This window comes from Vigna radiata, chromosome 7, assembly GCF_000741045.1.
Source record: "Vigna radiata var. radiata cultivar VC1973A chromosome 7, Vradiata_ver6, whole genome shotgun sequence".
NCBI lineage: Eukaryota > Viridiplantae > Streptophyta > Magnoliopsida > Fabales > Fabaceae > Vigna > Vigna radiata.
In genome coordinates this window covers 54627680-54640847 of record NC_028357.1, presented here as the reverse complement: position 1 = coordinate 54640847, position 13168 = coordinate 54627680, and the positions used below count along the sequence as shown (strand labels likewise).

The 13168-nt window shown below is 30.7% G+C and overlaps 1 protein-coding gene across 2 annotated transcripts; it reads right to left on the bottom strand.

Moving 5' to 3' along the window:
• Window positions 1-3639: 3639 nt before the first annotated feature.
• Window positions 3640-7695, bottom strand: LOC106769115 (homeobox protein BEL1 homolog). Of its 2 annotated transcripts, XM_014654598.2 has the most exons (6): window positions 7543-7695; window positions 7344-7435; window positions 6154-7196; window positions 5282-5664; window positions 4745-4805; window positions 3640-4563 (listed from the first exon to the last, which is right to left on the bottom strand). In XM_014654598.2, exons 3-6 carry the CDS (start codon window positions 7084-7086, stop codon window positions 3949-3951), a joined length of 1992 nt encoding a protein of 663 aa, XP_014510084.1. In that variant the 5' UTR covers window positions 7087-7196; window positions 7344-7435; window positions 7543-7695; the 3' UTR covers window positions 3640-3948. The 2 variants fall into 2 exon arrangements, with proteins under 2 accessions (XP_014510084.1, XP_014510083.1); XM_014654597.2 differs by having other exon boundaries at window positions 7344-7695.
• Window positions 7696-13168: the final 5473 nt, after the last annotated feature.

Genomic DNA, 13168 nt, shown 5'->3' with positions numbered 1-13168 from the left:
TGGTAAACTAAATAAAATATGAAAAGTATTAACGGTAATATTTTATTTACATACTTTTAAAAAATTTCTTTAACGCATAAGTAATTGCCAATCAAACCTACACACATATTACCCAATCACATAGGTGTCTTCGTAAAGGATGAGAGAAGAAATTGAGGTTTTAGTTTATATTATTTATGTAGATTTTTTTTTTTATATATAATATGTAAAGTTTATGTATTTCGCGTAATGAATTTGGTGTGGGTTTTCATATTTTATATTTTATTTTTTTAATAAACTTTTATATAATTATAAATGACTGACAAATTTTATAGTGTGGTGATAACTTATATTAACAAAACCTTATTTAAATTTGAGGTTTTAATAAGATAAAAATATTAAAAGAATAAAAAGTATAAAGGAGTGGTATAACGAAGTAGTTTTATTTAGATATAGATTTTAATACGAGAAATGATTCTTTGACACACCTAAATTTTTTACATTCATTTGATATTATTTTTATTTATTTTTTGCTCTTTTCTTTCTTAAAAAATTATAAAACTTTACATTTTTTTGGACCATTTTATCTTTATATTCTGTGTATAAAATTGTGTCATGATATTATTACTTAAATAAATATCTAAGTATAAGTATTGTGTAGGATATATGTTTGTTTAAACATATTGTTGACACAAACCATCATCAAGCATTTTGAAAAGATAAAGATGACGCACTTATATTCATGCGTCACTCCTAATTTTTTATGGCTCCCTTAATACGTAACCATATACTTGCTTTTTTTATATGTAATATAAGTCCAATCGGAATAAAGATAATTCCATACATAAAAATAAATTTAATTGTTAACTAAGATATATTTTTAAAAATATTTTTAAAAAATATTTATAAACTTTTAAAATAAAACTATGAAAAAGCATACAACATATTTTCTCTATTATTAAGATTTTGAGATTCATCGATCAAATTTATTAACAAACATTTATTAGTGTCGACAAAATATGTACATTGATAGTATGCAAAAAAAAAAAAAGTATCTTATCAAATTGAAATTGTTACACATAGTGATCATCTTTTAAATTATATACATATATATTATAATATCCTTTTACTTTCTATCTCTTTACACTTTATTTCGTTTTAACTATACAATATTTATTCACTTTATCTCTTTTCAAGTTTTTTTCATTTTTCTTTCTACACTTTTTGCCCCTACCAAATAAAGTTAGCCTTTGTTTATTTTATTTTCCTTGTCTACCAACCAATTCGCTTGAGTAATCTATTCTTAGAGTCATAGAGGTTAGTAGTCATGAAAGATAAGCAGTGATGATGGGGATCCATTGCAAACAAATTTTGTTGTGTAAGAATACAATCTTTACAATGAATTTAATTAATTTTGTTGAAAGTTTGACATGAAAAATAAGATGAATTCATATTTTATAAATCGATTTTATAAAATTAAATTAAACTTAATGTTTCTTTTTTAATGTGATATCAGATTTATAAAGAGATGTGTTGAAAGTTTCACATTTATTAATGATAAGTTTTTTATTTTATTTTAATTATAAAAATAAGCAATATTAAAACTTATTTAAATCGAATAAATATTAGTTGAATTTTGATTAAGTATGCAATTAACATGAGACAATATCATATATGTTAATATTTGGTTCTAGTTTTGAAAATAGATGTGGTCTTCACTAATCTATATACATCTCTTTCTTTAAAGGACAATGATATTTTAATAATTTTTTGATAATGGAATACGTGTCACCATTTTATTGGTCTGTTTAAATTTATTCTAAAAAAATATTTAAAACGAACCAATCACAAACTGTCACGTATGCATTGTCAAAAAGTTATCAAAAAAGAGTTGTTAAAAGGACTTTTTCCTTCTTTAAATATAGAACTATGTTGAAACATTGACTAGGTCTACTTTACTTTATAAATAAATGAAAGTGTTTGATTGGATGTAATTTAATGTATAAGCATTTTGAAATTTCTAAAATTCAGAAATGTCTTCATTCAAACACAAGCGTCAATGTTCAAATGCTTGAGGGAGGGATTAACATGACAAGGAAAGAGTAGTTTTGATGAATATGTGGTTGACACCAACAAGAACAAACTATTTTACATATTCTGCTATCGAGCAGTATAGGAAAAAGCGATAATTTCATCCATAATATTAGATGTAACTCTTAGATAACTTCTTCTTATTGAATAACCTAAGATGATCTAAATTGTAGAACAAATTCGCCTACAATTGCTCGTCACTCACCAAATAGATGTTATTATTATCCAACCACCAAATTTCTTGTCGAAAACCAAAAGAATCTCTTGGCAAATCTCAACTACTGCAGATTTTGGTTGCCTTTTTAATTCTATATATAATTGCATCCTGAAAACAATTCGAAGAAGATTTCTCACAGTAATAATGATTATAGAAATCAACCCAAACTATGCGACAACTGAGTCTTGATCCGATGAAATGTGGAGAAGATTTTCTAACTTTGATGAACAATATAAGAGAGAACACGACACAAAGGGTTGTGAGATTCAATATTTGTGATTTGAAATAGTGAGATTAAAGTTTGAGAAATTTACGTTGCATGCAAAAGAGTAAGAAATATATTGTTATATGCTTCATGTCTAAATTAATTGTCTTCATGAGTCAATCATTTTTACCATTCTCATATTCTTCTCAAGCAAATCCATCCATGGATATAATGTTTACTATCTAAAGCAATGAAATGGTTTTTTCTTATACATATTGTTGAAAATCAACAGGAACATAAGACATGGGAAAAACACATAAAAGTGAGAAAAAAGCAGCATTTTGTCCTGCAATTACAGAGTAAAGCAAGAAAAGTGAAATACTCCACCACTGCCACTGGCAACTCTCTGCAATCTATAGTGATGGGAATTTGTTATATAGCACAATAACGTATTGATATGCTATTAAAAAAAACTTATTGATTAACGTCGTCGGTAACAATGTCAGTGATAAAAAAAAAGTTAAAACTCTAAAATAACATGTCTAAAATTTTTTTACATTAGTGATATACGTAGAGCAAGAAATCACAAAATAAACGTAAGAATTTTTATAAAGCTTGAAGTGAAAAGTTAATTTATTTGGAAGTTATAAGAGGAAATTTAGTATAGAATAGAGATGTGCATTATGATGGCCTAAAAAAAGATCCAATAATGAAGGAAATTAAATAAGCAGGAGGGTGATGAAACTTTTAACACAAGTTGCAGTGATTAAAGAGCATGCATGATGATGATGCATCTCATCTTAAAAAACCCTAGCTAGTGCCTCCAACACTGTTTTAAAGATATAATTTTAATGGCGAAAAAGAAGGGGCACCGTTCAACCAATCATAAAACAGATATATCATAAAGCAACCAATTCTTATTGGCACCATAACTTTGTACTACGTCTTCCATCAAATTAACAAGGGACCACAATTATCTTTCATATTTTTCCACCTCTTCTTCTTAGCATCCAACCAAAACCCATTTATTGTCCTTTTACAATATTCCTTTCTTTTCTCAATTAAATTACAAACTATTTATTTTCCACTTCAACCATCAACACAACACATCATGCAGCTTCATAAAACAAAATTATTTACTCCAACAACAAAAAATAATAATAATATAATGTTGAAGATTCAAATTCCAAAATAGACGAGGCATGCGCATGATCAATACCTGTTGAAAAGTTTACATTATCTAACTACAAGTGTAGTGTAGCTGAAATTCTATATTATGGAACCATTAATATATATATAATTAACTATATGTACTATATATATAAAACCTAATTTAACTAAAACTGAAAACTAATCCTTCTACTTTAACTAATTTTTCACGAAAACTAGAACATATATATATACTTAGCTGACATCTCCATGATCGAATTAAGAGTATATAATATGATTAATGATATCATACCAAATCATGGAGCAATTGTGTCCCCATGAGATTCCTATACGGCATGTTTTGTCCTTCGCCGTCCAAAAGAGAGTACTCAACTGTTTGACACTCTTCTATCTGGTCCCGTGGGTAGAACATCGAGCTTTGAGTCGCTGGCGGGAACGCTAAACTCACCCCGCTTTCACCCTGCTGCTGTAACCCTAGCGTCAACGACACGCCCCCACCGCCACCCTGGAACCTCTCGTTCCCGCTGTCACCATCGTAACCAACCACGCCGGAGGAGTGCTGCGCGTATGACGAAAAGTCAAGCTCCACCGACCCGAACGCCTCCGCGGGATGGTTGCTCTCATTCATTTGCTCGTCGTTTTGGACGCTTTTCCCGCTCTTGGTGTCGTTTTTGTGCGCCGTGTTGCTCACCATGGACGACATCTCCGAGTCAATTCGGAGGAGCCGAGCCTGCGTCGGCTTCTGATCCTCGCGTACCGCGTTCTGATCTCCCTCGGGATTGGTGCCTCCTCCCTCCGACGATGCGACGTCGTTCTGTTGCTCCTTCTCTTCTTCCAAGTACATCTCCTCCACCATCGGCTTCCACAGCCTCACCCTCGCGTTAATAAACCAATTCGAAACCTGCTCCCAAATTCCACACGTGCCGGTGTCACCAAACCGTATTAGTTAATTAATTAATGTATTAATTTTCAACTTTGAACTTGCGTGCATGCAACAGCAACGATTAATTTAGTTACGATAATGTTAATATTGAAATGCAAATTAAGTGAAGATATATATATATAATCATAAGCACACGTGCCTGACTTCTGGAGAGACCAGTTTGGCGGGCTAGGATGTGTTTATCGACATCACTTGGGTACCTGCAAAGGTTTTTCACCCAAAAGCATTAATTAAAACTAATGTGACCTTCGATGGGTCGTAGGAGTTACTAATTGATTAATGATTAGAGATAACTGTAGTGCGGGAAACGGGGCCCTACGTAGTAGTTGAGAGAAAGAGGCAATTCGAAACAAAAATAAAACCATTCAAAATAAAGTGACAAAATACCAAAACATGGAATCTCAATGGTGATGCACAGAAGCTACCAAATTTCATTTCAATTTCACATGGTTTTTTATCATTGATTCGGATTCTATACACATAAGAAACTTACGCTACTGTGCTGCCATCTACTGCCAATGTCTGTTCTCGTCTATTGATTTGGAGACAACATTTATTCCTTGGTAAAATCTATTCTGTACCTTACTTTTTATACTCAATTTCATTTCATTATATATGCATAGCGATGAACTGCATAAAATAAGAAGAAGACAACAGTAGAGTATAGAGGAATTACGGGTGAAGAAAGTGCTCGAAAAGCCAAGCCCGAAGAACTGAAACGGATCGTTCAGGAAGGCCACGTTGAGGTCTCCAGGGATGAGTTTCCATCATGCTAATTTGTTGAAAGGCCCTTTGTTGTCTCAGTGATTGATCAATTATTTTAAGTCTCGGTGTTTCGCCCCTTGTTGTTCCTGGTGCAACGGGATCTTTCTCTCCCATTGCTTTTCTCGTCGCTTGAATTTGTTCCATGATTCCATCTTTCAGGCACCTAAAATGGCGAGACATAGCTCTCAAAGCCAAAGCCGAATAAACTGTGGCTGCTCCGTTACCCGCCACTGCTTCAAAGGAGGAGACCACAGCCTTCATTTGGTTACAGTAATGTTTGTATCTTCTATCAACCTTGACAACAAAAAGTGTGGGCAAGTGAAAGAAAAAGTAAATATATATATGTATATATAAATTTCACTTTGAAAGTTACAGCCACCTTGGAATTGAATGAATCTTCGCAATATTTTCTTTAAAGTAACAGAAACAAAATGAAAGCGAAGTTGCTAAGAAAAAGGTAAAAGGCAAAAACATTAGGGGGTTTTGTTGCGAGGATAAATAAAAAGGCTCCATTGTCACGAGTTGGCATTGATGAAAAGGCCCGCACCGGCTGCTTAATTAGTTCAAGAATCAAAGTGGAAAGACCCCAATCCCATCAACCACACCAAGGAAAAGTTAAGAACATGGATTGTGACGGGTAATTCGACTGAAGTAAATGCATGGTTTTTACTCACTTTTTCCATGTTATGTGGAACAATCACACGAAAGATATTTCCTTCCCAAGTACAAACTCATCTCTTAAATGAAGCCAAACAAAAATAAGAATATTTGAAACATATGTACCTCTTCCAGCATCGATAGCAGCCTTGTCTTTCTCTTCTGCAACTCCACGAACTCTAGAGACCCAAGAGAATGGTTCTTTGAGGAACCACCACCGTTGTTACCCTCTTCCCACGTCTTGTTCTTTAGAGACTGCTTCTGCTTTTGCACATCATTTTCCTTTGTTCCCAGACTACAAAACTCGTTCAGAAGGAGCTGTGCAGGCACCAAGAACTTAGAGTTCTTTATTAGAAAATGTCCCTGATAAATATTTGCAGCTTTGTTAGGACTCATGTACCCGTCTTGCAACACTTGTTGCTGTTGTTGAGCATTGACCGATTTTCCAAAATACCCGTCTCTCGAAACAAAATCAGAAAGATGCTGATGATGGTTTGTTTGTCTTAGCTCGAAAGATTGCAACCCAATACTCGAAGGGTTGGTTGAACTCAGAGAGAGTGAAAGACCTTGACTAGGCCTTTCGTTACCTTCACAAGGGAACACGCACCTTAAGGAAGAATCATCAAGCATTAGCCTGTTCTCTTGCCACGGGGCAGAATCATGGGCACCACCGACTATTAAATTTTCGCTACTTGTTTCAGAAATCCCTGATGTGAAGTCTTGCTTATTACTATACTCGTGCTGGTTATAAAAATTGCAAGAGGACTCGTTCATAGTTTTGGAAGAGGAAGGACCCGCGTGTTGACTTGCTTTTCCGCTGAAAAAACTTTTCCACATGACCCCGTTGCTTTCACTGTGTGGATGAAGATTCTTGGAAAACCCTATCATCTCCATGCCAGTAGTGAGGTTGAACATCTCTGGGTCGGTCACAAAGCCTTGGATGTGGTTCATCAGATGGGGTTGGAGAGTTGGGCTGTTTGATGACACATCAGGGTAGAACAGACCAGTTGATGAAACCATGTCCTTGGATTTGTCTTCACACAATTGTCGAGCCATCATGAAATTAAACTCAAATATTGTTTCCACTTCTTGATAATCTATATGTCCCAGCAACACCTTCCGTTTATGAGGGATGCGCTTTCATCAAGGTTGATTATCCTACAATAAAACTAAGAAATAGAACCCCTCGGATAGTTAGAAACTGAAGAAAGGAAGAAAAAAAAATGAAATTTTATGTGTGTATGTGTATCTGACTTATGAGTATATATATTTTGGTTCTTTGAAAGTGAAATAATTGAAAAGGTGGAAGATCTTACCGTAATGGAAGAAAAGTGGAATAAATCAGATTAGGGTAGGTGGTTACTGGATAAGAGTGGTGGTGAAGGTGGTGGTGATGTTGACGGTGAAGCTGTGGATGCAAATTGATGAAGAGGGTAAATTAGAGAGGAAGTGGGAGCTGTTTTTCCTCGGTGTTGTGCTCTAACAAGGCAACATGAGATAACCATGAAAACCAACCTAGGAAGAAAGATGAGATATACTTCCTCAGAAATAGAAGATCAGATAGGGGTGATGATGACCTCCATGCTATGATCATCATTGATATGCCTGCTGCTGCTCCAGTGCTTCCTCTCTCTCTCTCTTTCTCTCTCCCTATGAAGAGTAGTGGGTCAATGCAGAAAGATAAATTAATACAGGTATACAGCCCAAACAGTCTTCATTTAAATGCAAAAAATATCAACCATATTTCCTCAATTATTTATTTCTAATTATTAAAAAAAATTCTACAATCACTCAAATTAATCATATTAAAAATCCATTTTAAATTGAATAAAAATAAGTGTATACAATATATATTTTAAATTGCGTAAATATTAATGAATTAGTTTTACTGACTGTGAAAGGTTTTTATTTCATCGTTATCTAAGGATTGATATAATATTTAATGACTGATAATATATTTTAATTGTATACTTTTATATAACAATAATAATGTGTATAGGTAAAATTTTAGAAAATATCTTTTTTAATAAAAAACGAAAATAACCTCAAAGTACACATAACATGGACCAGCTGCAACAACATAATAAAGTAAGATCGTCCTTTGCCACATATATGAAACTAACTGTGTACAAGCCGCCGCATGAGTTGTTCTTTCATTTGCTAACACCTTGATCTTTCACAACAATATACAATAGACATGTTTTTTTTTTTTTTTACAAAAGTCCTACTTTTACTGAAAATCTTTTTTTTTTTAATTTCTCCTTTTACTTTTTTTTTGAATAAAACTGGCTAAAAAGGTAAAAAATAATAATTAATTATTTCCTTGCACTGAAAAATATTTTTCCAAATAACTTTTTAAAATTGGAAATGAAGGTGAAATATGTTATTAATTTGCATTAAAAATATATGATATAAAAAAAAAAAGGGAAATCTTTGTAGGGAACGAATCCCTAGATTGAAGTGATTGGTAAGTAATGTGAAAAACAGGCTTTTTCAGATGGGTTTGAGTGAGAAGGGTAGGGTTGTGTTGGATGAGTTTGGTGGGTCCTCATACTGCCTCCTTATGTTGTTGTCTTCCTAAACAAAAGCTACCTCAGTTATTCCCTTCTGTTATATGTCTACACAGATCAATAGGGTGAACCTGCTCTGTTGTACTATCTATAACTGTATAATTCATACACATCAACTATCAAATTTTTTATTTTTTTCTTATTTTTTTAATTTATTCTTAAAACTTAAATAGAGTTTATTAAATATCAAGTTGTGATAATTTTAACTCAGCATTCCATGGTAATACAAAACGTGAGATTCAATAGAAAAAATGTAGGTGTGCTTGGTCAACACTGGTGTTTACAGTGAGGAAGAAAAAGAGAGAGGAAAATAACAAATCTGACAACTGATACTTCTTTCGTTTCTAAATACAGACAAAATGTTTTTTAAAAATGCCATTTTTATTAAAAATACATGTTTCTTATTATTTTTTTAATAAAAATAACTTTAATTACACTAATCCATAAATAATAGATGTTATAAGATTAAAAGAAAATAATAGAAATTAAAATTTCATCACCATTATTTTAGTTAATTTGTTAATCAACTTTAAGTTTAAATTCACTTTTCAAAATCACCTTACAAAGTAAAATTTATGTATTTATATAATATAAATTAATTTTATACGTAGTTAACGTGAGGTTTTTAATACACATATCTCAAATATTTATTTATATAATATTTATTTATGTAATATTTATTTATGTAATATTTATTTTAAGACTTTTCATCCTCTCCCCTATGTTAATTAAACAAATCGAAGATTTTTTTATCATTAAAAATGAAGGTAATGTTGTTGACTAATTCAACATACTTTTTTAAATATTATATGTGTACTACATAGAGAGAAATGGAAATATACAATTAAAGGATAAATAATGACGTAAATGATCCATGTGTTGAGTTTACACTGAGGCAATAATTTTGTTAATTATGTTAAGCATATATTTTATACTTTTGGATAAGTCTTCAAAGTCATTTTATTAAAGTTTGTATATATTTAAATTAATAAAATATTCTATGTTCAGATGTTTTAATCTAGTCTGGATTTCAATTTAAACAAAGTGTATTATCAAGCAAGAAGAAGATAATTTTTTTTAACATACGTAAGCTTCTTCAAGCACAACTTATTCAATTATATAATTTAACCTGCTTACATTGCGGTTGTGGAAAACTTTTACTAGTAGATGTCACCCATAATATGGGTTTCAACATTAGTTTTAGGGTGTAATTGATATAAAATGGAGTAATTTTTTTTAATCATGGTTTTTGAATTTTTTTTCAACAAATAAATAATCATGTAAAAAAAATATGTAAATAAAAAAAAAAGTTATACCAATAATCAAACTTCCTTAATTTATAAAATATAAACTTAACCTATACTCTACAAATTCACACTTAAAAGTTGTTCGTGGAAGGTTTTGTAGGAAGGCACATATGTGGTAGCTTGAAGGAGGGGTGTATGGAAAAGGAAGAAATAATTTTAAATTAAGATTTAATTTATATCAGATAATGCTTTTTGAATCTATAATTTGGAGGAAAAAAACACTTAAAATTAATTTAAAAGTGGGTTAATTTTAATTAGGAATAATTAAACTCTTAAACTATACAATTGATGACTCTTAAGGGATTGAGTTTGCAATTACTTAATTTAGGTTTAATTACTTAAGAGATTAAAATTTCAGTAATTAAATGAATCCGCGATATAATTTGAATATAACTTAAAAATTTGAGTGAGGGGTTTCATTAAATCCAACTATAATATCTCACCAATCATTTAGAAACTAAAATATGCATATCTACTCTTCAACAATCTGTATAGAACTTCACTTTCCATCTTTTATTTTTTATTTTAATTGAAGAAAAATATAAATATGTACATTAAACTTGTTATCGTGTTAGTCCATTAATTAATTAATTAATTATAACTTGAAATTAAAAATTCACTACTTGTAAATTTGATACACTTCCTGAAATACTTAATAATGTTTATAAAACATAAACCTTATGCTAATTTTAGAGTTAGGATTGAGATGAGATTAAGAACGAAAATGGTAAAAAATTATACGATTATAAAAGCTTACTTAAGTAGAACTTATAAGTTATTAAGTGAGGCCTATAACTCCCTTAAATAACCAAAAAGACGAAAAACTACGTAAAATAAATATATCTCATTTAAGTGATATTTTATTTTAACTTTTAAATAAAAATTATAACTTGAGATCAAACTATTATTTATTGTATATTAAACAGACTGAAGTCCAGTGTGAAAAAATATATTAAAACTTTGAAAGTGAAACTTGACATTTTCTAAATGTCTTTATCACAAAATCTTTAAATCTTTAAATTACAAAGGTTATTTAGACCTTGCAAAAAAAGAGTAGTATTTATAATAAAGTAATTTATGCTCATTTACTTAATAATTAATATTTAAATCATTGAGTGATCAATGCTATACATTGAATATGGATGAATTATTACTTTATTTATTGCACGAGAGGTGATTTAATAAGTTTCAACTCTAATTTCTCATTCGTATTTCACCTATACACTTTACACATTTATTGTTTAACAAAATCACAAACAAGTCATATTACTTTATTCCTTTAAATTTATGTTACTTGAATTATTGTGTAAGTGTATATACATTACGTATATTTTTTTTTTTAAGGATTTGATACTTAAATATATATTTATTTTAGTATTTATTATTAACTTGATATTATTAACTTTCACAGTTGATGTTGGAAAAGATGAAGGGAATCAAACGACGAAAGAAACAGATGAAGAGATATGTCAGTTTGTTTTTTTTACAGGGACTTTAATGTCATTTCAATTATATATTTTTTTTAAAAAAAAAACTTCTTATGTTTTTCAAAAAGTACTTATAATATCTAATAAAAAAATATCTATACCACGAGGGCAAAGTCCATACAGAAAATCCATTCGATTTCATACTCATAAGAAAATATCCATGTTCAAATTTATATATTATCGTTAAATATTTCATAATATTCTCTTTAATCAATTTAAATATAATCCCTTATTGTTGTACCTTTACTTAAGAAATTAAAAGCAAAACACACAATTTTAAATGAAGAGCATGTTGAAAAGAAAAATAAGAAATGAAATTGTGAAGTTAATTAGAAAATCGAAATTTTAATGATGGAAGAATAGGAAATACATTATGCGAGTGTAAATTAAAATAATAAAGCATAGATAGGCAGTAAGTGGTATTAAATACATAGTTATTTAATAAAGGCTTAATATCGTTTTTATTTCTAGTTTGGAAGGTTTTGTTCGATATGATCTTACCTTTTTTTTTAGTAACAATTGATCTCATTTTTTGAAAAAATTGTTCAATTGACTCCTTTTTAGTTACGATGTCAATTTTTCTAATGGTGCTGGTTACGACGTCAATAAGTTCTTTCATGTATTCACTTATCCAAATGTTATTTTAACGGTCCTGACATAATGTTATGTTAAAAATCATGTCATCATCGTATACAATAAAAACTATAATAAACAATTTAAATTTGAATATGGGACCACTATAAACAAAAACAGTTTTTTTAAAAAGTGAGATCAATTGTTATAAAAAAAAAGAAGTAGCACCATATTGAATAAACCCTCTCAAACTAGAGATAAAAATGGTATTAAACCTTTAATAAATGAAAAATATATTGATTAGCGAAAAACAAAATTTATAAGGAAAGGTAATAAAGGCAGTAATGTTGGGAGGTGCATTGTTTGGTGATCCTATCTTTGCCCATCTAAATCTTATATTAATGGGTGAATTAAAGTACTCCACCCATTCCTCTCTCTCCATTTTGCATGGGAGGGACCGCATCATCCTTTATCTTTATTATTCTTCATCCAAACAAGACCCTCCACGCGCATCTACTTTCGCACCCAGTACTCTCCATAAATCTCAATTAATGCTACCTAAGTACAATTATTAGTCAATCATCATCATCATTATTCAGATTTAAAACCCCCTTTTTTTTCTTAATTGCATCAAAAGTTCAGTGAACATTATCACTAACACTAATTCCCTTCAACCCATTCAAGGCAATTCGAACAAATAATTACGTAAAGCAAGATTAAAACGATGTCTTAATTATTATAAGAATCGTGGATGAAGGGACAGTGGCTGTGCATTCAATAGTTTGGGACATTTCTAATATTGCATTTGGTCATTTTGAATGAAAAGGACAACGTTGTTTTGCATGAAATGATGTTATAAATTTTGAGGTAAATGAATGGAAGAAGACGCGCAAGAGAAGAGAGTGGGAGAGTGAAGAAATGAGTTTTAGTGGTCCTTGAAGGTTGGGTCGGGGTAGCTTTCTCCGCCGCTTGCCAAATTTCTCTTGTTCCAACCCAACCATGACATCACACACCAACTTCTTTATTTTCTTCTTATTGCCACTTCTCACTTCTCATCTTTCTCTGCACTCTGCACTCTGCACTCTGCGCATGCTTCCAACCACACTTAAGCCAAACCATCACATATTAATTCATTTCTTTACGTAATATTTTCAAACAACTTTATATCATATAATATTTCAAATATATAATAATTTATTTTGAT

What these genes read in the sequence shown, in the direction of transcription:
- LOC106769115 (XM_014654597.2), bottom strand. Translation starts at nt 7,086, where the DNA reads ATGATGGCTCGACAATTGTGTGAAGACAAATCCAAGGACATGGTTTCA. An exon ending in TGCTATCGATGCTGGAAGAG is followed by an intron (nt 5,665 to 6,153) that starts GTACATATGTTT and finishes TTTGTTGTCAAG; the next exon opens with GTTGATAGAAGATACAAACA. An exon ending in TTCGAGCACTTTCTTCACCC is followed by an intron (nt 4,806 to 5,281) that starts GTAATTCCTCTA and finishes AAACCTTTGCAG; the next exon opens with GTACCCAAGTGATGTCGATA.